Below are 23277 nucleotides of genomic sequence, written 5' to 3'. Positions count from 1 at the left end.
GAAATCCTGTGTCGCAAGCCTGCTGGAGTTCTATGACAGGGCGACAGCTGTAAGACAAGAGAGAGAGGGGTGGGCAGACTGCATTTTCTTGGGCTGTAAGAACGCGTTTGATACAGTTCCACACAAGAGATTAATGCAAAAGCTGGAGGAGCAGGCAGGAATAATAGGGAAGGCACTGCAATTGATCAGGAAATATCTGTCAGGAAGACAACAGCGAATGATGGTACGTGGCGAGGTGTCAGAGTGGGCATCTGTGACGAGCAGGGTTCCACAAGGGTCAGTCCTAGAGCTAGTGCTGTTTCTGGTATTTGTGAACGACATGGCGGAAGGAATAGACTCAGAAGTATCCTTGTTTGCCAATGAGGTAAAGTTGATGAGAAGAATTCAGTCAGCCGAAGTCCAGACAGAACTACAAATGGATCTGGACAGGCTACAGGCCTGGTCCAGCAACTGGCTCCTGGAGTTCAACCCCACTAAGTGCAAAGTTTTGAAGATTAAGGAAGGGCTAGGAAGACCGCAGATGCAGTACAGTCTAGGGAGCCAAAGACTACAAACCTCACTCAAGGAAAAGGATCTTGGGGTGAGTATAACTCCAGGCACATCTCCTGAGGCGCACATCAAGCAAATAACTGCGGCAGCATATGGGCGCTTACCAAACCTAAGAACAGCATTCCGACATCTAAATAAAGAATCGTTCAGGATATTGTACACCGTTTACGTTAGGCCCATACTGGAGTATGCGGCACCAGTCTGGAACACACACCTAGGCATGCACTTAAGGAAACTAGAGAAAGTGCAAACGTTTGCAGCAAGACTAGTCCTGGAGCTAAGGGGCATGTCGTATGAGGAGAGGTTAAGGAAAATCGACGTGACAACACTGGAGGACAGGTGAGATAAGGATGATTTGATAACGACACATAAAATACTGAGACGATTCGACAAGGTGGACTGAGACAGGATGTTCCAGAGATGGGACACAGCAACAAGGGGTCACAGTTGGAAGTTGAAGACTAAGATGAATCACAGGGATGTTAGGAAGTATTTATTCAGTTACAGAGTTTTTAGGAAGTGGAATAGTCTGGGAAATGATGTAGTGGAGGCAGTATCCATACGTAGCTTTAAGAAGAGGTATGATAACGCTCATGGAGCAGGAAGAGTGGCCTAGTAGCGACCAGTGAAGAGGCGGGGCAAGGAGCTATGACTCGATCCCTGCAACCACAATTAGGTGAGTACAGACACACCGTATGGGAAACGGCAAATGTAGTCCCCATTTTTAAGAAAGGAGACAGACACGAGGCACTAAACTACAGACCAGTGTCACTGACGTGAATAGTATGTAAAATCATGGAAAGGATTATCAGGAGTAGAGTGGAGGAGCACCTAAAATGGAATAACATTATAAACGACATCCAGCATAGATTCAGGGAAGGAAAACCCTGTATCACAAACATACTGAAGTTTTATGACAAGGTAACTGCAGTAAGACATGAGTGAGAGGGGTCGGTAGGCTATATTTTCTTTGACTACAAGAAGGCCTTCGACAGTTCTTCACAAGAGATTTGTGCAAAAGCTAGAGGATCAGGCACGCATAACAGGAAGAGCACTACAATGGATCAGAGAATACTTGGTACGTGACGAGATGTCAGAATGGGCGCCTGTGACGAGCGAGGTTACACAGGGGTCAGTCCTAGGAAAAGTGCTATATTTGGTATATGTGAATGACATGAAGGAAGGGATAGACTCAGAAATGTCCCTATTTGCAGATGATGCTATGCTAATGAGGAGAATTATATCGGATGGGGATCAGGCAGGACTACAAAGAGACCTGGACAGGCTGGAAGCCTGGTCCAACAACTGGCTCCTCGAATTTAGCCTCACCAAATGAAGAGTCATGAAGATCGGGGAAGAGCAAAGAAGACCACATGCAGAGTATAGCCTAGGGTGGCCAAAAACTGCAAACCTCACTCAAGGAAAAGGATCTTGGGGTGGATATAATACTAAAAACTTCTCCTGAGGCGCACACCAGCAGATTGCTGCAGCATATGAGTGCCTGGCAAACCTAAGAATAGCGTTCCGATACCTCAGTAAAAAATCGTTTAAGACTCTGTACACCATGTAGGCCATGCCCATATTAGAGTATGCAGCACCAGTTTAGAACCCACAACTGGTCAATCAAGTCAAGAAATTAAAGAAAGTGCAAAGGTTTGCAACAAGACTAGTCCCAGAGGTAAAGGGAATGTAGCCCTTTGTCCGAACGACCGAGGGCTGCATGGGAACGTACCAGAACAACCAAGGGGAACATGGGAGCCTGTCAGAACAACCCAGGGCTACATGGGAACTTGTCAGAACGACCAAGGGCTACATGGGAACCTGTCAGAACGACCAAGGGCTACATGAGAACCTTTGGGAACAACCAAGGGCTATATGGGAACCTGTCAGAACGAGCAAGGGCTACATGGGAACCTGTAAGAATGACCAAGGGCTACAGAAGAACAAAAAGATTGAGAAGCCTTGCAGTAAAAAAGTTTCTTCTAATAAATTCCCTGAACTGGGCATTATTGTTGTAAGGGAAAAGTTAGTGAAATGGGCTTATGATAGTTCGGACTCCGAGGGAATGTTACAGTGTGTCACCGCCAGGACTGCCATCTAGCGGGTCGCTGCAAAACTCCAGATTTCTTCGGGGTCTGAGTTTCTTTAGTTTCTACTCTTGGTAGCATTAGCCTTACCTGGTGTAGGTGGGAGTTTGGAAAATCACTTCACCTCCACTCTTTTCCTGACCAGATAAAGTGATCTACCAGGAGTAGTGCTTAATTTATTTTATACATAGCCTGGTTACCAGTAATGACATTGGCGCACAATTAACACCTTTGTTCTTTCTTCAGTGTTATACTTAATAACCGTCTTGTAACCAGTCTTTTAATTTCATTATAAGTTCTGCTGCTGGAGTGGTCATCCACAGTAGATGCTGGATATATGGGAGTTAGAACCCAGGCACTCAGTGGGACATAGCGACTGCTCATCTCTCCTTGATATCTGGAGTGAGATACTGATAGCCAGTTTTGACAGAAGCTGCGTCATCTACGTAACATAAGACCAACACCGCCTACCAAGAATAACTAACATCATATCTTAAGAACATCTCCTGGATTTAGAAGATTTTTCTCTCTTAAGATCTCACTGGAACCAATGACAGCAAACTTGTTTTTTTTTTATCTAATTAGATACTTATTAACTTTTTCATTATTATTCTTCCTCTAAGCTATTCATTTTTTTGGTTAGGTGTTTTCCCTGTCTTTTTAATATCTTTTTGGTATCATCAAAACATTTTTCAACTGTAAATCATAACTACTGTAGAGGTTAACACATAAAGCTACCCATTAAGATTTATTTTTGTTGTATTCCCATTTAATATTTATTCTTTATTTAAAAAGGATTGGAGTACTTACTTAGCTTCTTCAATGGCTTTGTCACAGTATGTCAGTGCATTTTTTAAATCAAAAGTGAAGAAGTAAGCGTTGGCCATCATCAGGAATACGTGGGGTAATTCTTCGTCCTTGCACCTAGAACTGTTCACCAACTTCTCATATCGATCTAGTGCTTTTTGGTAGTTGCCTCTCTTATACATGGTGTCCGCTTTATTGATACCTTCTGTTTTATCCTCCTGCAAAGCGACACAAATTTGCATTAATACTACCATGAATTTTCTGCCTTTCCCACACTTCTACAAATTTTAATTATAATTAAGCTTCATTTTGGTTATAATATTATAATTCAAGATAAATTTCCTTCACATGGAGTTGTTTGATGGAAATAAGAGAACGAGTGAGGGCTTCAACTCACTTGCCATCTTGTTGTTTACAATTTCCTGAGTCTTGTCTGGTGGTAATGAGAGGTACATTATCCAAGGACTTACATTCCTATGCTGGGATCACATTACACATTAATAATATTGCCAGTCACACTGTAAATCAATATTCACAAGCATTGTTGCAGCAGATGTTAGAACACATCAGATAAAACTTACCGAACTATGATTGTTGACAGTCTTGACACTGCAATGATCATACATAAAAGGTACAACTATAATACATAATTACATACATACTGGAGTTATAGTAAGGTGAGTGTTCGGTCTAACAAGTGTACAATACTGTGTTGTTATTTCTCAAGTGAAGAGCGGCCAGAGAGGCAGGAAGGGAACGTAACGAGGAAGAGAGGAGAATGTAAAAAAAAAGCAGGAAATGGGAGAGAGGAGTAACGAATAAAATGTACGTACCGTCAATATATCGTTTAAGTCATGTTCCCTTGCTTGGTCTGCGTAACCAACTGCCCCTGTCAATGAGAGATAATATCATTGTCAAGCAGACAGCAGACATGCTATCACCTACACCAGGGTCATTAAGACTGCATGTGACCTGAATACCAATAATCAACAATACCTTAGCTACATAAATATGGGTTAAATTCTCTAGATATATATACATAAGAAATACATTTTTTGTGTACGTAACATCTGTGCTTCACACCCTGTTTGAGTCTATGATATATAAATGACAGAAAACATGCATCAGAAACCCTTGTGTTGGAGATCAAATGGTTCGTTAACAATTTGATAATACACATGTGGAACAGTGAGGTACTTTTATTCTGAAACGTTTCGCCTAAACAGTTAGCCTCTTCAGTCGAGTACAGAGGAGGCGGCAGAATCAATAGGAATGTAAAGCCGATGTAATCAGTCCATTACTCTGGAAGACATAGTTTAGAGGTGGTCAGTCCCTCAGCCTGGAGAAGAATTCTGCTCCATAGTCTGGAAAAATGTGAAGATGAGCGAAGCAGAATGAAGATTAATATATTGTCAATGTGAGGTGCAAAAATCTTGATGAGAGAAGAGATGGAATAAAGATAGTTAACTGTTGCATGTGTCTTGCTTATCAACTTGTCAGTATTGTATACCATTATCATATTCACAGTTCTAAAGCTTGTCTGATTCCCAACAAAATTAAACTTTTCTTCTTTGGTATATCGCTTTGTGCCCTGAAAAAGAAAAATGCAGGAAATATGCCCATAACCGAAAGCGACACTAATCGCCTCCATATTTCTGAAACTGCTGTCCGAAGTATTTGAAAAGAGGCGACTACGTTGCTACAGTCAAACTAACTTGGCTTTGGAGTCTGACAAGAAAAATATACAGTGGTTAATGTGGCAAGAGCGTGTATCAACAGCTTACCTGACAACGTAAAATTAAAATTAGACTGTCCTTGCTAGACACAGCAAGTAGATGGTCTACACTGGGGAGCATGAAATAAATTCAACGGAGAGTGTTCAGCAAGGATATCTTCTCGCCCTACTTCTCATCTACACTAAGGGTAAGGAAATCTATGTAGGATTTACCAGCGAAGTAAACACCTGTTTCGTGGATGATGGCGCACTGGCAGATATAAAGGAGACATTTCTAGCAAATCTTTCTCAAGTGATGACACAGTTACAGGCACTGGAGCTCGTCCTTACCCATCGAAATGCAAAATCATCTCAGTCAGTCAGCAAGGGATTGATGTATCATCTATTGCCACAACAAATAGCATCCCTCTTAGAGCACCTCTAGAAACTCATGACTGATGATATAGTCTAGAACGAACTGGACGACTTGAGGAGGATGGAGCAACGAAGAGGCATTCAAGATTCCAGTGATGCCTTGTACCTTCTAACAAATTGCTTGAATCAGATGTGTACCCTCAACTGCATGAATACGACACTCTCCTGAAAGTGATTTTCACTAATCCCTGCATATTTCTCATCTGTAATTTTGCACCAAAAGAAACTTAGAAAACTTACCTAACCTTATTATAACAAGAACAATTTATTTTAGCCTAACCCAACTAAACATATTTTAGATTTGTTTACAATAATTTAATACTAGACAAACACATTGAAATATATTTTTTTCGTTAGGTTCAGAATGATTTTGCCGAAATTATTGCACACACAAATTTTCGCTTGTCCTATATGGCAAGATGAGCGTTGCTATTTAAGCCAAGATCGCAAGTTCTGCCTATTCGGCACGACATATGTATATATATATATATATATATATATATATATATATATATATATATATATATATATATATATATATATATATATATATATATATATATATATGCAAAACAACCACTCTGAAAGAATAAGAAATTCCAAGCGCTTTCGTGACTACTCACATTATCAAGGAACTATGATAATGATAGATAGTTCCTTGATAATGTGAGTAGTCACGAAAGCGCTTGGAATTTCTTATTCTTTCAGAGTGGTTGTTTTGCATATTCTGAAATCACCTGTTTACTGTGATCTTATTGCATATATATATATATATATATATATATATATATATATATATATATATATATATATATATATATATATATATATATATATATATATATATATATATATAATATCGTGCCGAATAGGTAAAACTTGCAATTATGGCTTAAGCAGCAACCCTTTCTTGCCGAATAGAGCAATTATATTTCATTGTGTTTGTTTATTACTAAATTATTGGAAACTTATCTAAAATATAATTAGTTCGATTAGGCTAAATTAAATTGCGCTTGTTATGATAAGGTTAGTAAGTTTTCTAAGGTGCATTTGGTACAAAATTATTAATTTTTACATTACCTATTCGGCAGTACATGTCAGTGGTCTGTACTTTAGTGCAGCCTGTCTGTCTCCTTTCTTAAAAATTGGGACTACATTTACTGTCTTCTACATATCAAGCAGTTTCCCTGTTTTGAAGATTATTGTTAGTGGCACAAACAGTGCATCTGCTCCCTCCTCAGTTGTGTGGAGCGTGTCCAGCACTTGCTGGTGCACCCTACCACCTCGGTTTGCTGAGAGCCTCTTTGTCTTCACTGTCAATACCTCCCTAAATCTTGAGCTGAGCTCTTCACACACTTCCTGGTCGTCCCCTGTGAGCTCTGCTCCCTCTTTCCTCAGCCTGATTACCTGGTCCCCGTTGCCCAGCGGTGAGAGGAGCGACTCTCATTGCTGAGGTCCAGGGAATAAACCCTGGACTTTAATATAAAAAGATTACCTGGCCCATGACTGCTGTTTTTCTCCTGGTGTGGCTGTATAACAACTTTCTGTCAGATTTAGCTTATGATGCTATGCCATTCTCGTACTGATGCTGGGATTCCCTCCTTATCCATACATATTCATTTCTGGCTCTTTAGCTCAACTCCCTGTCGTCCTGGGTCCTTTACCTTCTATATTTTTTCCATGGTCTTGGCCTCTCCACACATCCTGGTAAACTATTGGCTCACTCTGGACTTCTCGTTGTTTCTGTTGCCCCTTGGTACTACTACGCTGCCTCCCTGTACTTTGTGGTCACATGTTCCACTATTTATTTTACTGTCTTTCCCTCTAGCTCGCTTACCCACTTCATCTCATGTAAGAATTGTCTCATACTTGTGTAGTTCCCTTTTTGGAAGTTTGGCTTCTCTCGTCCTTGTGCTGCTTCACTCTTAATTGTTAACTCTACTATATATTCGAAACTCAAGACAAAATGATCACTAGCACCTAGGGGTCTTTTGTGTGTTATATTTCCTGTGTATGAACTGCTCAAGGTGAATACAAAGTCTAGTCTTGCTGGTTCATCGTTTCCTCTCTCTTTGGTTACATCCTTGACATGTTGACACATGACATTTTTCCTGTACTGCCTCCAGCATCTTGGCTCTCCACGTCCCTGGTCCTTCATGTTGCTCAAGATTCTCCCAGTCAGTCAACTAATGGCTGAAATCCCTTATGAGGAGTAGCTTTACCCTGCTCATGTGGGCCCTTCTGGCATTCTCAGCTAGTGTGTACACCATCACTCTGTTGCTCTCATCATATTCCTGTCTTGACCTCCTGCTATCATCATTGTGATTGCTATGATGTCCGGGGATGCCTCAGTGATTCTTTCCTACCACTCCTCACTCTTATTTGTAAGTCCATCTGCATTGGTGTACCATACGTTCAGCTTCCTTTCTAGAACTGTATTCTGATGGGTGGGAGGGGTTGGTACTCACTGTGTGGTAGGCAAGTCTGGATATTATGGTAGTCTGCTGTTGTGGCAGTATTAGTGCTGGGAGAGGCGGACTGTTGCTCGGCTCTCGTTATTTTTTTATGGTTGGTGTGGGGTGGTAGAGGTTGAGGGGATGCTGTGAGTGTATCTGTGTGCGCTTTTGTTTGCTGTTGCATTCAAGGATGTGCTTTCCTGCCTGCCGATACCTGCCCTCTTCCCCTTCCTGCCTCTGGCACATTTTTACTCTTTATCTCAGCTGTTCCGCTACATTTTGTATTCAATTGTGGTCGACGTTAACTCCCTATTATTTATGGGAACCCTTTCACAGTGATTTCCACTGCAGGATTTTGTTTTGTATCATTTCTGACTTGAATGTCATTTTGACTGGGCAGATCTTTGCCTGGAGTACCATCCAACTCTCTGAAAAATTGTCAGTTGAGTTGTCCACTATTGTTCCTTGATCTAGCTCCCTGCTCGTTTCAGTCATGCCTTCACTAAATCACTTGCCAGACTATTCCACTTCCTGACAACTCTATGACTAAAGAAATACTTCCTGACATCTCTTTGCCTCATCTGAGTCTTCCGTTTTCAATTGTGACCGCTTGCTTCTGTGTTTCATCTCTTGAACATCCTGTCTCTGTCCACTTTATCCATATCTCGCAGTATTTTGTATGTCGTTATCATGTCTTCCCTGACCCTCCTGTCTTCCAGTGTCGTCAGACAGATTTCCCTTAACCTTTCTTCATAGGACATGTTCCTTAGCTCTGGAACTAGCCTTGTTGCAAACCTTTGCGCTTTCTCTGATTTCTTGGCGTGCTTGACCGGGTGTGAGTTCCAAACTGGTGCTGCATACTCCAGTATGGGCCTGACGTACAAAGTGTACAGAGTCTTGCACGATTCCTTTCTGAGGTATCAGAATGATATTCTCAGGTTTGTCAGTCGCCCATATGCTGCAGCAGTTAACTGGTTGATGAAACCTTAGGAGATGTGCTTGGTATTATACTCACCCTAAGATCCTCTTCCTTGAGTGAGGTTTGCAGTCTTTGGCCACCTAGCCTACACTCTGTCTGCGGTCTTTCTTGCCCTTCCTCGATCTTCATGACTTTGCATTTGGCCGGGTTAAATTAGAGGAGCCAGTTGCTGGACCAGGCTTGCAGCCAGTCCAGGTCTCTTCGTAGTCCTCCCTGATCCTCATGCGAGTTAATCCTCCTCATTAACTACACATCATCTGCCAACAGCGTCACTTTTACATCTATCCCTTCTGTCATGTCATTCACATATACCAAAAACAGCGCTGGTCCTAGGACTGTGACTACTGTGGAACCCCACTTGTCACAGGCGCCCACTCAGATACCTTGTCACATACCATGACTCACTGTTGCCTCCCTGTCAGATATTCTCTGATCCACTGCAGTGCCCTTCCTGTTATAAATGCCTGATCCTCTAGGTACAAAATACATATATGATATTACAAGATTATGCAGAATGAGTAAAATTGCCCAAGACTTGGTAAAGTTAATCTACATGCTTCCTTAAAACTACATTTAAATAAATTAAAATTAATACTGAAACATAATCTCACTAATCTCTTGTGAGAAACTGTGTCAAAAGCCTTCTTGCAGTCCAAAAAATTGCACTCTACCCACTCCTCTCTGTCATGTCTCACTTTCGTTACCTTGTCATAAAACTCCAATAGGTTTGTGACACAGGTTTTGTTTTCCATGAACATGTATTGGTTGTCGTTTATTAGCTTGTTCCGCTCTTGGTGTTCCACCACTCTCCCCTTGATAACTCTGTATATTATACGTCAGTGACACTGGTATATAGTTTAGTGCTTCGAGTTTGTCTCCTTTCTTAAAAATAGAGACTACATTTGCTGTCTTCCATACCTCAGGTAGTTGCCCAATTTCAATAGATGTGTAGAAAATTGTCCTTAGTGACACACACAGTATCACTGCTCCCTCTCTCAGGACCCAAGGAGAGAAGTTATCCAGTCCCACCGCCTTTGACGTATCAAGGTCACTTAGCATTTTCTTCACCTCCTCGGTTGTGTGTATTTCATCCAATACTTGTTGGAATATCCCTTATTGGTGTACCCCCCTGTTCTGACTTCCCGGAGTCGTTTCCGTCTCCACTGTTAATATTTCTTTATGTCATGTTGAGCTCCTCACATACTTCTTGGTAGTTTCTTGTGAGGTCCCCACCTTCTTTCCTCAGCCTGATTACCTGGTCCTTGACTGTTGTCTTCCTCCTGATGTGGCTATACAACAGCTTCTGGGTCGAACTTGACTTTTGATGCAATGTCGCTTTCATACTGTCGCTGTGCCTCCATCCACACCTATGCATACTCGTTTCTGCCTCTTCAACTAATCTCTTTATTTTCCTGGGTCCTTTTTCTTCTGTACTTTTTTCCATTCTCTAGTACACTTAGCTTTTGCCTCCCTATACCTTCGGGTAAATCAAGGGCTCGTTTTGATCTTCCCATTAAATATCTGTTACCCTTGGGAACAAACTTTTTCTCTGCCTCCTTGCATTTTATTGTTACGTGTCCATCATTTCATTTACTGATTTTCCTACCATTCTCTTTCCCACTGAACCTCCTTCAGTATGTGTGTGTTCGTGAAACATTTCCCTAAAAAATCTTTTATCTCGTTACTCAAAATTAAAATAATCTTTAACCAAACTGTGGACATTTTATGTAGGAAACTGCCTCTACTTTTTTACACGATATGTGAATAGCAAAGAAAGGCATAGTTTGTATTGACTTTTAAAGTTGTGGACTGGTAAGCCAATGGAAGGTCTCGGTCAGATGACCAATAGCTCCAGTAGCGCGTCATCTTATGACTTATATCCGCGTCAGGAAACATTTGTCTTGTTTCCTGATCAATCTTGCTTAACTTAACCTAAGAAAAACATCAGAGTTATATCCCAGTTTTACTAATGAATAAGATGAACAACGATTTAATAAAGCTCGATTTCTTAACAAATTAAAAATACATAATTTGCTCGTCATTTTGGTTTGATGGAATATTTTGAGAACTTTATTTGAGGTTCAGTCAATTCTTGAGGAAAGTGGAGGTCGTACTCACCTTCTTGTAGCCCATCATTGTCTTGTAAACCATAGTCTTGTAAACCATTGTCTTGTAAACCATTGTCTTGTAAACCATAGTCTTGTAAACCATTATCTGTAAAACATATTTGGAATTAATTCACTAAATGGAAACCTTCTTTTTAAATTAATGATGAAGAAAAAAGTGATATTGTATTTTATAATTTTTGACCTGGAAAGAATTTAAGGACATTGTGGTAATGTAATTCAAGAGAGACGGTAAGAACCACCATCGCCCAGGCTTGGAGGTAAGCCTGTCAGTGTTGGTTCATGAGCGTACCACATCACTTTACAACTTTTGCAGGCTTTCCTGTGATTGCCTAGTTGAACCAAGGTGCTTAGCATAACGATGGGGGATGCCCCTACTTCTTATACCCTTAGCACCGTGTTTGCTGGTTGGGAGGCATGTCTATGTGGATTTGTGACATAGGTCGAATAAAATATAACATAATCTTAGCATGCCACACCCCCACCCCAAAATGGCTCTAATAGCCAGGACTAGGCACGCCTCCATGGGTAGTGTGCCACCATGGCACGAATTAGTAATGGAACTGCCTTTCCTCTCAACCATCCAACTCATTACGTAATGTTCAACCCAAAGGAACTTTCAAGTCAGGCACAATCTTTGAGCAAGACAACAGTCAAGTAAAAGGACACAAGTGCAACTAATGTGACATTTTATTGTGGCAACGTTTCGCTCTCCAGAAGCTTTGTCAAGCCGATACAAACAGTATATGGACACAGAGGGTATATAAAGGCTCAGAGTGAGGTGCAATACTAGTGAGGTACCATTTCGATGTTCACTAGTGGTAGTAGTAGTAGTGACAAAGTAGTAGTAGTAATACAATATGGTAGTGCAATTAATTCGTACATGAGTGAAAGGATATAAAAGCTATTACTTGGGTAACATAAAAATAAGTTGGACAAATATAGACTGGATAGAGTAGGCCTGTTTCAGTGTTCACTCTCTGTAATGTGCTTTGTGTAGTATAACAGGAGAGACTATATGATGGCAGGGTTTACTGTTTTCAGGAGGATTCTCGCTAAGACTTCAGAGATGGTGAATCTGCCGTTGTTTTGTTTAATTGTATTCGAAACAGCGATCAGTGCTGATTCGAGGTACTTGAGTCTGCGGAAATTAGTTTCTTTGATCACTAATTTGGCGTCCCTGAATTTCATGAGATGATTGGTGGAATTTCGGTGTTGTACACAGGGGTTGTTCAAGTTATCGTTCCTACATGCGTAAATGTGTTCATTGAAGCGGGTGTCGAGGTTTTTGCTGTTTCACCTACATAAATCTTGTCACAGCCTCCACAGGGTATAGTGTAAACCCCTGTATTGACTGGTTCATGGTGCTTTGAGTTTGTCCTTAGGGCTAGCATAGGTTCAAGGTACTTACGAACGGGAGCAGTGTCCACCCACTACAAAAAAAAACTTAAGGCCAAATTTATGCACATTTTACTTTATGAAAAAAAGGGAAATAAAAGAGCATACTATCCATTTCTCCCCTGAAGCATTATAACAAATTATGACATATGGAGTGGTTGAACGGTTGCCGGTACCAGGGCCAGGGGTTCCTTTTTTATGGTGGTGTAGGGGACAAAAATATGGGAGCAACGTACTAGAGAAGTTTAACACGGTTAAAAGCCTCTTGACAACTAGAGGTCCAGGGAAATTTAGTTTTAGGACTGGTAAGAAATTTCTGCAAAATTTGTGCTAAATTTCCTATAAAATACTACAATTCCTAAAAATCTTTGCAGATTTCTTATCCTGAAGAACAGGATAATTTTAATGGCTGAAACTTTGTCAAATTTAGGTGCCACTTTGCCACTGCCTGATGAAATGAAGGGGATGAGATGAAAAGCTGTAAGTCTTCTCCCTGAAAGCTGGCTGCCATGGATCAAAGTCTAGCGCAAGCTGGACTCCAAGGTATTGGTCCAGTGTGGGTAGATTGGTAAAGCACTGCGTACCTTGTTCCAAGGTTCGTAGGTTCGAGTCTCCTTCAGCCAGAGATCAGTGTTTGTGTATATTTCGCCTGCTCTTGCGAATTCCTTGCATATATATATATATATATATATATATATATATATATATATATATATATATATATATATATATTTATAATCTTTTATCCCTTACAAAAAAGTATTTTTTGGTGTAAATATTAGGGTATGTTATGCGTCAGTCAAGTGAGGTAAAACAATACATGTGATCTATTTCAGTAAAATTTAAGCAATAGCGAGGCATAACTTACCTTGGTAATATTGTTGCTGCTGCTGTTGTTGTCTCCAGTGCTTCATCCGCTGCTTGTTTGCCCTCACCTGCTCATTACTGGGATACAAATCAGGGTTGTTTCTGTTGGCATAAGACGATAAATATTATGCTTTATAATTTCCCTCCACAAAACAATATTGTGCTCATAACTAAATTTGAAAAAAGTCTCTTTCTTACTTTTTGTCTCTGTTGATAATGCCACAAAATGTTTTGTAGTTCACGTTTAGACTGTTACACTTTTCGTGCCTCGTTTGTGTGACGTTGTGTTCATTACGACCATACTGTATTATGATGTCACGATCACGTGGAGTTGTATCATACCTTACTCTTCTCTCTGAAATAATATTGAAAATATCTGTAAGTAAATACTCTGAAGTAACAACATCAATATTGTGTTCAAGAGAAAAAGAAAAACCCACAGGGGTCATACAACACTGTACAAATGTGAGACAAATAGGTATGATCCAAGTATTTAGAGGTTTTGAGAATTTGAAAGAATTATGTAAAGCAAGAGGCCAGTGAAAAGGAAACCTTCTTCTTCATCGTCATATCTGACAGACAGAGATGTAAGCCACAGCACCGCGTCTTCCGGAAGACTCAAGGTGGACGTCAACCAAATCTTCAAATGGGCCACTCAAGACAATATGAAATTCATTGAAGTAAATTTTCAACTACTCAGATATGGAAAACCTGAGGAAATTAAAACTTTATCAGTGTATGAAACAAATTCTACCTACACAATAGAGCAAAAAACTAGTGTGAAGGACCTGGGAGTGATAATATCAGAGGATCTCACCTTCAAAGACCACAACAATGTATGTACTGCATCTGCTAGAAAAATGAAGGCTGGATAATGAGAACCTTGGAAACTATGGATTCCTAGCCCATGATGATTGTCTTCAAATTGTTTGTTCTCTCTAGACTGGAATATTGCTGTACACTAACTGCCCCCTTCAAGGCAGAAGAAATTGATGACCAGGAGAGTGTGCAAAGAGACTTTCACAGCACACATAAGTACGATAAAGCGCCTAAATTACTGGGAACGGTTGAAGTCCCTTGATTTGTATTCCTTGGAACGCAGGCGAGAAAGATACATGATAATGTACACTTTGAAAATCCTAGAGGGATTAGTACCAAACTTGCACACGAAAATCACTCCCTACGAAAGCAAAACACTCGGCAGGAGATGCAACATTCCCCGAATGAAAAGCAGGGACACCACAAGTACGCTAAGAGACAACACAATAAGTGTCAGGGGCCCAAGAATGTTCAACTGCCTCACAGTATATACAAAGGGGATTACCAATAGACCTATGGCTGTTTTCAGGCTCTGGACAGGCACCTAAAGGCAGTTGAAGATTGAGACACTTATGCAACATATAAGAATCTTTATTGAAGAAACGTTTCACCACACAGTGGCTTCATCAGTCCAGTACAAATCAGAAAGGTGTAAGGAGAGTAGTTTGAGGTAATCAGTCGATGTGTTCAGTCCATCAATCTTGTAGGAAGTACACCATAGGACCGTAGAAGTGGCTTATGTACTGTAGTCAGGTGAGGCGAAGCATAAGTGTCTCAATCTTCAACTCGTCGGTTTTAAACCATTTATCACACCTGAAGTCAGTACCTGATTAGACAGGCTGTGGTTTATAAGTCGGTTTGCGTGCGGCCTGTAGTAACAGCCTGGTTGATCAGACCCTGATCCACCATGAGGCCTGGTCTCAGTCCGAGCCGAGGGGGCTTTGACCCCCGAAACCTTCTCCAGGTACACTCTCCCCAAGTATACCCCTCCTCTTCCTTGGATTAAGCATGATTACCTTCCATTTCCCAGAAAGTTCATGATCTTCAAGAGATCAAGACTTTCTCGTGATTTCTTTTTAATGATTAAAAAGGAAAAAAAAAACCTGTAAGAACTCTGTGCTATACAAACATTATATTGAATATTCTTAATAAACACCATTGTCCATCAGAAAAGTTAAGAAAATGCGGTATTTTTTAATAAAATATTATAATAACCAACTTTATGCACATTGAGTCTAACATGGATATGTATATCCAGAGTATACCTTTAGTATACCTGGTGTATGCCTTTAGTATACCTGGAGAATATTTGGTGTATACCTTTAGTATACCTGGAGTATACCTTAAGTATTCCTGGAATTTACTGATGTTTACCTTCAGAATACCTGGAGTATACCTGGTGTATACCTTTAGTATACCTGGAGAATATTTGGTGTATACCTTTAGTATACCTGGAGTATACCTTAATTATTCCTGGAATTTACTGGTGTTTACCTTTAGAATACCTGGAGTATACCTGGTGTATACCTTTAGTATACCTGGAGAATATTTGGTGTATACCTTTAGTATACCTGGAGTATACCTTAAGTATTCCTGGAATTTACTGGTGTTTACCTTTAGAATACCTGGAGTATACCTGGTGTATACCTTTAGTATACCTGGAGTATACCTGGTGTATACCTTTAGTATACCTGGAGTATACCTGGAGTATACCTTTAGTATACCTGGAGTATACCTGGAGTATACCTGGTGTATACCTTTAGTATACCTGGAGTATACCTTAAGTATTCCTGGAATTTACTGGTGTTTACCTTTAGAATACCTGGAGTATACCTTTAGTATAGCTTTAGTATACCTGGAGTATACCTGGAGTATACCTGGAGTATACCTGGTGTATACCTTTAGTATACCTGGAGTTTTACCTTAAGTGTACCTGGAATTTACTGGTGTTTACCTGATGTATTCTTGGAGTATACCTGATGTATTGCTGGAGTATACCTGATGTATTGCTGGAGTATACCTGATGTATTGCTGGAGTATACTTGATGTATTGCTGGAGTATACTTGGACGGTGTTCAGTGAGTCAACGCCCCGGCAGCCTGGTCAATCATCAGGCCTCGCGATAGATGAGGGCCTGATCAACAAGGCTGTTACTGCTGTCTGCATGAAAACCGACGTCCTTTCAATGGAATTGCAATCGCAACAGTAAGATTGTGTATGTACAAAACAGAGTCGCTGAAATTAATTAAATGTAAGAAAAATATAAGAGTTTGGTTCAACATTTAATCATATACCTGATGACGAGACTCCAGCTGACTTCTTGTCACGAGGTTAAGATAAGATAAGATTTCGTTCGGATTTTTAACCCCGGAGGGTTAGCCACCCAGGATAACCCAAGAAAGTCAGTGCGTCATCGAGGACTGTCTAACTTATTTCCATTGTGGTCCTTAATCTTGTCCCCCAGGATGCGACCCACACCAGTCGACTAACACCCAGGTACCTATTTGCTGCTAGGTGAACAGGACAACAGGTGTAAGGAAACGTGTCGAAATGTTTCCACCCGCCGGGAATCGAACCCGGGCCCTCCGTGTGTGAAGCGGGAGCTTTAGCCATTTAGCTATTACTGTACCATGGTTCAGTGCACCGAGTTGGCTGGTAAATAAAGTTAATTGGCCTTTACAAAAGGCTCATACTGAACCTGTTGAAATTACTGTGATCACCGCTCCAGTAATTTGTCCTTCATTAGCCTTTGATATTAATAGATATTCTTCCTTACCCTAATTAATGTAACATTGTTGCTGTTGAAATTTATAAACAAAATGAATATTTCATATAATTTTCCACAGCCTCTGAAATACTGTGTTCAGAGAGTGCGAGAAGAAATCTATGGAGAGGAAATTAAATTGTTGTTAAAAGGAAGAGTTGTAAAAAGGTTCAAATAGATAAATTAGAGCTGTATTTAATTGATGTAATTAAATGCATAGATAGGTAGTATGCTGAATTGTGCAAATATGTAATGTATCCTTTAATTATAATTTATATACATTTAATTATAAATTTATGTAAAAAAATGCAAATCAAAGTGGAGTACAAAGGTAATTGCAGTTAATTAAGTCGTTTTTCAACAATCTCCACCCAGCCACAATGTGGAATTTTTTTATAGTTTTCCTAAATTCATGTGTAAATATCAGTAATATAATAATTGTGCATTAAAATGTGATGCTGATTTGACGTTTCAAGAAATTTCGTGAGAAGGAGGATGTGCAGCGGCCGCGGAGTGATACACAGCGGGAGACGCCATGAAGGTGTGAGCTCTGGCTTTTGTGGTGAAATCGTCTAATAATTTTTAATCAAGGATGTGGAGCCACGGGGGGCAGGGTGTTTTTTGGTTAGCCTAAGGGATCTTTTGCTGGGCGTGGGGTTAAGGGATGTTATTGGAGGTGGGGACCTAATGGTTGAGCATACGTTTCATAGACAGGGATACGCGGCCAGGCTCGATAGGTTATATGTGACGAGAAGTGTGCGGGTGATGTGTGTGCATATGGTGGATGCTGTATACAAGGATCATAGAGCTGTTTATACGGACTTGACTTGGGCCAGCTTACCCAAGAGGTATCCAGGGTATTGGAAGTTAAATGTGAGACTTCTTGGGGTGGAGGAGGCGGGGTTAGATTTTAGGACAATGTGGGAGAATTTGTGGGGAGAGGGTAGGGATGTGGGTGACTTGCTGGGGTGGTGGGATGGGGTAGCTAAGGAGAGGATCCGGCGGTTTTATGTGCGATGGGGAAAGTACCAGGGTTGGATGACGTACGGGTTGCAGCAGTATTTCGAGGGTAGGTTGCAAAGTTGTTATGAGAGGGGCGTGCAGGCAGGGCAGTATCCCATGGAGGAAATCGAGTTGTTAAAAGGGAGGATTCGAGATTTGCAGAATGACAGATTTGATGCGGTGAGAGTGCAGGGTGGAATTGAAGAGGCGGTGTGGGGTGACCGCCCATTGGCCTGTGTGTTATGGGGACAGAGGCAGCGCCGTATGGCTATGGAAATTGATAGGCTGGTGGTACATGAGGACTTAGGTGGATATAGGGCGGGACATGAGTTAAGAACAACGGAGGCAATGAGTGATTACGTGGATAGGTGGTTTGGCAAAAATTTACTGAGTGTAGGGGTGGATGTGGAGGCTTTCGGGAGGTTGGGGGAGAATGTATCTTGTGTGCTAAGTGGCAGTGATCGCATGGCGTTGGGGGGGGGATATTGAAGAAGGGGAGGTGTGGAGGGCTTTGGAGGGGATGGCACGAGGTAAGGCTCCAGGTCTGTATGGCTTGCTCTGCGAGTTTTATGTGAGCCATTGGAATGTGTTGAAGTACTTCTTAGTAGAACTAATGAATACGATGAAAAGGGAGGGGAGTATGGGCAGGTTGCAAGGAACTGTGGTTGTGGTTTTAGTGCCAAAAGGTAAGAGACAAGACACGGTGCGGGACTTTAGGATATCATTGCTGTGTGCTGATTGTAAGATTTTTGCAAAAATTTTAGGAAATAGGATGAAGTGTGTGGTGGATAGAGTGGTTGCGAGAGGACAATATGGTGTATCTGGGAGGACGATGTATGACGGGCATAGTATTATAAAGAATTTTGTGGAAGGGTCAGGAGGGGAGCAGGAGGAGGGTGTCTTAGCCTTAGATTGGCAGGCGGCGTATGATAGTGTAGAACGTGAGGTGTTGTGGTACATATTAAGGAGGCAGGGTTTTGGGGAGGAGGTGGTGCGTTGGGCAGAGACATTGTATACAGGTGTGGGAGTGTGTGTACAGGTAAATGGGAAGTTAGGGGAGTGGGTATCCATGGGTCGGGGTATTAGGCAGGGTTGTCCCCTGTCTCAATTGTTGTTTGCCTGTTTAACAGACCCTTTCTATAGAAAGGTGGAAGCGTGTATGGAGGTGGATTGGGGAGTAGGAAGTGGAGAGCAGGGAATAATAGGGTACGTGGATGACACGACAATACTCGTGCGAATGCAGAAGAGTTTACTTGCGGTTGGAGATGTTATTGATAATTTTGCGGGGGTTACCGTGTTAAGTGTTAATGTGGAAAAATCAAAATTACTGGTCTTAGGAGATTGGGTGGGAAGAGAGAGTTGGGGAAGGAATGTACGTTGGAATATGGTGGACAGGATAAAAGTGTGTGGAATAGTGTATATGAGTAGTGCGAGAGAGGCGAGGATGGTTAATTCTGGACTTGTTGTGGATCGAGTGGTGGGGCGATTGGATGGGTTGAGACCAACTCATTTGACAGTACATCAGCGTGCGATTGTTGTGAATGTGTTGTTATACAGTAAAGTCTGGCACGTGGCTGCGGTATATCCGTTAGCAGGTCCGGATGTTACGAGGCTGTTAAAGAGGGTTTTCCATTTTCTTCGGGGTTCCGGGTGTGAATGGTTGAGTAGGAGTGTGGTTACTTTACCGGTCAACAGAGGAGGATTGGGGTTGATTGATTTACGGTTAAGAGTCAAATGTATTTATTTGAAGTGGGGGTTACGCCGTGTGCGGGGTCATGCAGGGAGGGGCGTGAATGGCTTGCATGAAGAGGTGCGAATGTGGTGGGGAGGGTCGGAGATGAAGGTGTGTGAAGACGTGTTGCGGGCGTTGCTGCATGTACGGGACCCTAATAAAGTTCGAGTGGGTGTTTTAGAGTGTGTTGTAAGGGCGACGGTAGTCGCGAAGGCTGAGAGTATCTACCCTATGTATGCGTGGAAGGATATATGGGAGAGATTACGGTTGATGCGCGTGCGTCCAAATGTGCGAGTGGTATTTTTCCGTTTTCTCCATGGTATACTGCCGTCGGGTGCTGCACTTAAGGAAAGAGGGTTGATGGTGGAGGGCGCGTGTCGGGTGTGCAGGGATGAGGAGACGGCGTTTCATGTAGTGTATTTTTGTGATAATTTGGGGAGTATCAGGGAATGGATGGGTAAGGTTCTGCGGACAGTGGGAGGAGGCGGGATATCAGTATTGAGGGCGTTAAGTTTGGACGTGGGAGGCGTCGAGGCGCCTGTGCAACGTGCAATCACGTATATAATTGCGGATTTTGTTTTTGTATCCTGGGCGATGAGAGGGAATGGGGATTGGGAGGTGTGCAAAAGGGTATTGGCGGGGACCATTTATAGAACGTTGTGTTATAATCGGGAAATATATGGAAGTCGCTGGGACCAGGCTTTTTCAGCAGGGTACCGTAGTATGAGTGTGAGAGCATTGTTAACGTTGTGAAAGGGGGGGGGGATTGAATTTCAGGGGATGGAACGGGCTTATCTCCTGGGTTGGGTATGCACAAGGGCTGTGTTGCTGTGTGTATCTGTGTAATGCGTGGTTGAGGTAAATGTGGTTGTGTGAATGGATGTGGTGGTGCAGTTATATGTGTTATAGATGTCTTATGTCAGAGTCTACTGCCTTCTTTCTTTGTTGAAGTACTTGACGTACCTTTCGGCTATGGCCTGGCAAACGGGGTTTTATGTGTTTGTACTGAGCATTTTATTGCTATATTATATTATGTGTATAGCCTGTAGATGAGTGCGGAATGCTTATGGCTTTTCTAGTTTTGTGGTTAACTCGTAAGACTTGTGGTAAGGCGAGTATGTGTGACTGTAGGGAACTTATGTACTGGGGAGTTAGGTGAGTAAGAGTATGTACTTTGTTTTATCATGAGATTGTGATGTAGGTTCTTTCATTTATCGATTATTTGTGTTGGTTGTGAGTAACCGATATATTTATATATTTATCATAATATTCTTCTTATTGTATTGTATTGTGCATTGGCAATATGTCCCAGTAATATTATGTAAATAGTGTATACCCGAAGGGATTATAGATTTAATTATATTATTGAACCTGCTACAGGGGTCACCTACATGTTATGTTCTTGTTGTTGTTCTTGTGTACATAGGGTTAAGATTGCCCATCTTTCTTAATGTTATGTTTTGTCACAAGCGATATTTTCTAGTATATTTGTGTAACCTCTTGTGTTTGTTAATATTGTGTTTGTTATTTGCTATTGTACGTTCTGAGGGATTGTTTCAAAATGTGTTTATATTAAATGTGTATCAACCCTTGTTTAAGGGGTTTTTATGTTAAGCTATGTGTTGTATTTTAAATAAAATAAAAAAAAAAATAATTTTTAATCCGGCGTCATCAAGGCCGTAATGGGATGTTTCGGCCCTAATTTGTAATAGGAACCCATATTAATGTCTCCTGCTGAAGAATAGGGGCAGGAAATTTGCAGGGCCTCTAGAATTAAGTGGTGATGGTGGAAATTAATGGGACAACGCCATCACTCATCTAAGTTTATACACCATTGTCTTTTCATTTAGACTTCTCGCTGGCCAGTGTAGGATTCTATTTGTTAGGTGGACAGTGAGGTGTGATCCAACTACAATATAAATTGGTAAATGGCAATTCAATTTTTTTTCTTGTAACATTATTGTTGTGGAAAATTGCATTTATCTGTATGTATAATTATGAACATAACAATAAATGAGCATAGGTAATCATTATTTATCAGTTAGACAAGTAGGAATTTGGGACACCTAGGTCGCAAAAATGTCCCCCTTCGATACCTACCACTGTCATATCCACAAGTTGCTCTGGACCTATTAATTAAATGAAATATACATACACCAGGAATACTGGTAAATATATAAATTTGTGGACTGTATATTAAATTAAAAAACGGTTATATATATACACAATTACATAACAGAAGGAAAATATATCATAATATCACTCACCAATTTGACTGGATATTAAGTTGTATCATACTCAGAAAAACCTCACTAACTAAATTTATGAAAACACTGGCCAGAACTATACACAAATCTAGAGAGCTTATCTGAGGTTCCTGGAGCTGTCTTGTCCATTCGTCTGATATCTCAAGTTATGCAGGAATGCATGTCCAACAATTTCGCCTCCTATTTGAGAGGTGTCAGCCTAATTTTAACCTGTAGAGCACGAAAATTCCTTCCCATTAAACTAACGTTGTATCCAATTCAAAACCAAGATGGCGAGTCCCCTCTGCGCAGACGTAGGCTTTCCGTTTTCTATGACATAAATATTATTAAATACAGTATGGCCATCTATTTACATATAAATACTGAATTTCTGGAAAATATATACAGTATTTTCCACGATTGTATTACATGCATATATCAATAGTTTTTTATTATTATTTTATTTAAAACACACATTACAATAAATAAATAAAAGTATAGTGTCAGATAATTCACATACAAAAACAATTATAACCTCATAATCAAAACACACTGCAAGTGTTACATTGCCTTTAGAAAAATTCGTCTTCACATGACTCAGTACAACCGCCAACACGTGTGTGAATAATAAGATTACACAATATTATACCCGACATCAATCATATCATTTCAATTTACAATAATATATCACTTAGTACACTGCACACACCTCATACATGTAAAATGTCTTTATACAAAAACAAAGGAAAACTGTGCAAGCAATACTAATTAAAAACAGTTCTCATTACCCTTTCCTATCAGCAGTATACACATCAATTAAGTACATGTAATAAAATAGGTTTGAGCAGTACCCCCACAACCCCCCCAGTACCCCCACAACCCCCCAGTACCCCCACAAACCCCCCAGTACCCCCACAACCCCCCAGTACCCCCACAACCCCCAGTACCCCCACAACCCCCCCAGTACCCCCACAACCCCCCCCCCCGTCACCCCAGATCATCATATTACACAACATTATACCATTGTTCAGTGAACACAGAAACGAATAACCAACATAATTTTAACCTTGAACACAGTATCTTGTTTACAATAAAAAATTTCCTCTTTACTATAAGATGCATAGATGATGCCACCATGACAAGTGATATTTAGAAAATGAACATAAGATTGAACTTAGTATTATGACTAACACTAAAAACCGTTTATATAGTTATGAATGCCGTCATCGTGAGATCATTACACATGATATAGTCACGGACTCACATATTACATATACACATAAGTACGAAAGTTGA

At 40.9% G+C, this 23277-nt stretch overlaps 1 protein-coding gene across 1 annotated transcript in view; it reads right to left on the bottom strand.

Moving 5' to 3' along the window:
* LOC128698918 (uncharacterized) overlaps positions 1 to 23277 on the bottom strand; it is a 53455-nt gene that overhangs the window by 11668 nt on the left and 18510 nt on the right. The window contains exons 2-6 of the mRNA XM_053791325.2: positions 13617 to 13773; positions 13420 to 13520; positions 11146 to 11241; positions 4277 to 4332; positions 3447 to 3661 (exon numbers count right to left, since the gene is read on the bottom strand). Coding sequence (XP_053647300.1) covers positions 3447 to 3661; positions 4277 to 4332; positions 11146 to 11241; positions 13420 to 13520; positions 13617 to 13773 — 625 coding nt within the window. The remainder of the gene's footprint in view (positions 1 to 3446; positions 3662 to 4276; positions 4333 to 11145; positions 11242 to 13419; positions 13521 to 13616; positions 13774 to 23277) is intronic.

The sequence above is a fragment of the Cherax quadricarinatus genome, chromosome 55 (assembly GCF_038502225.1).
Source record: "Cherax quadricarinatus isolate ZL_2023a chromosome 55, ASM3850222v1, whole genome shotgun sequence".
NCBI lineage: Eukaryota > Metazoa > Arthropoda > Malacostraca > Decapoda > Parastacidae > Cherax > Cherax quadricarinatus.
This window is presented reverse-complemented; position numbering and strand designations above follow the sequence as displayed.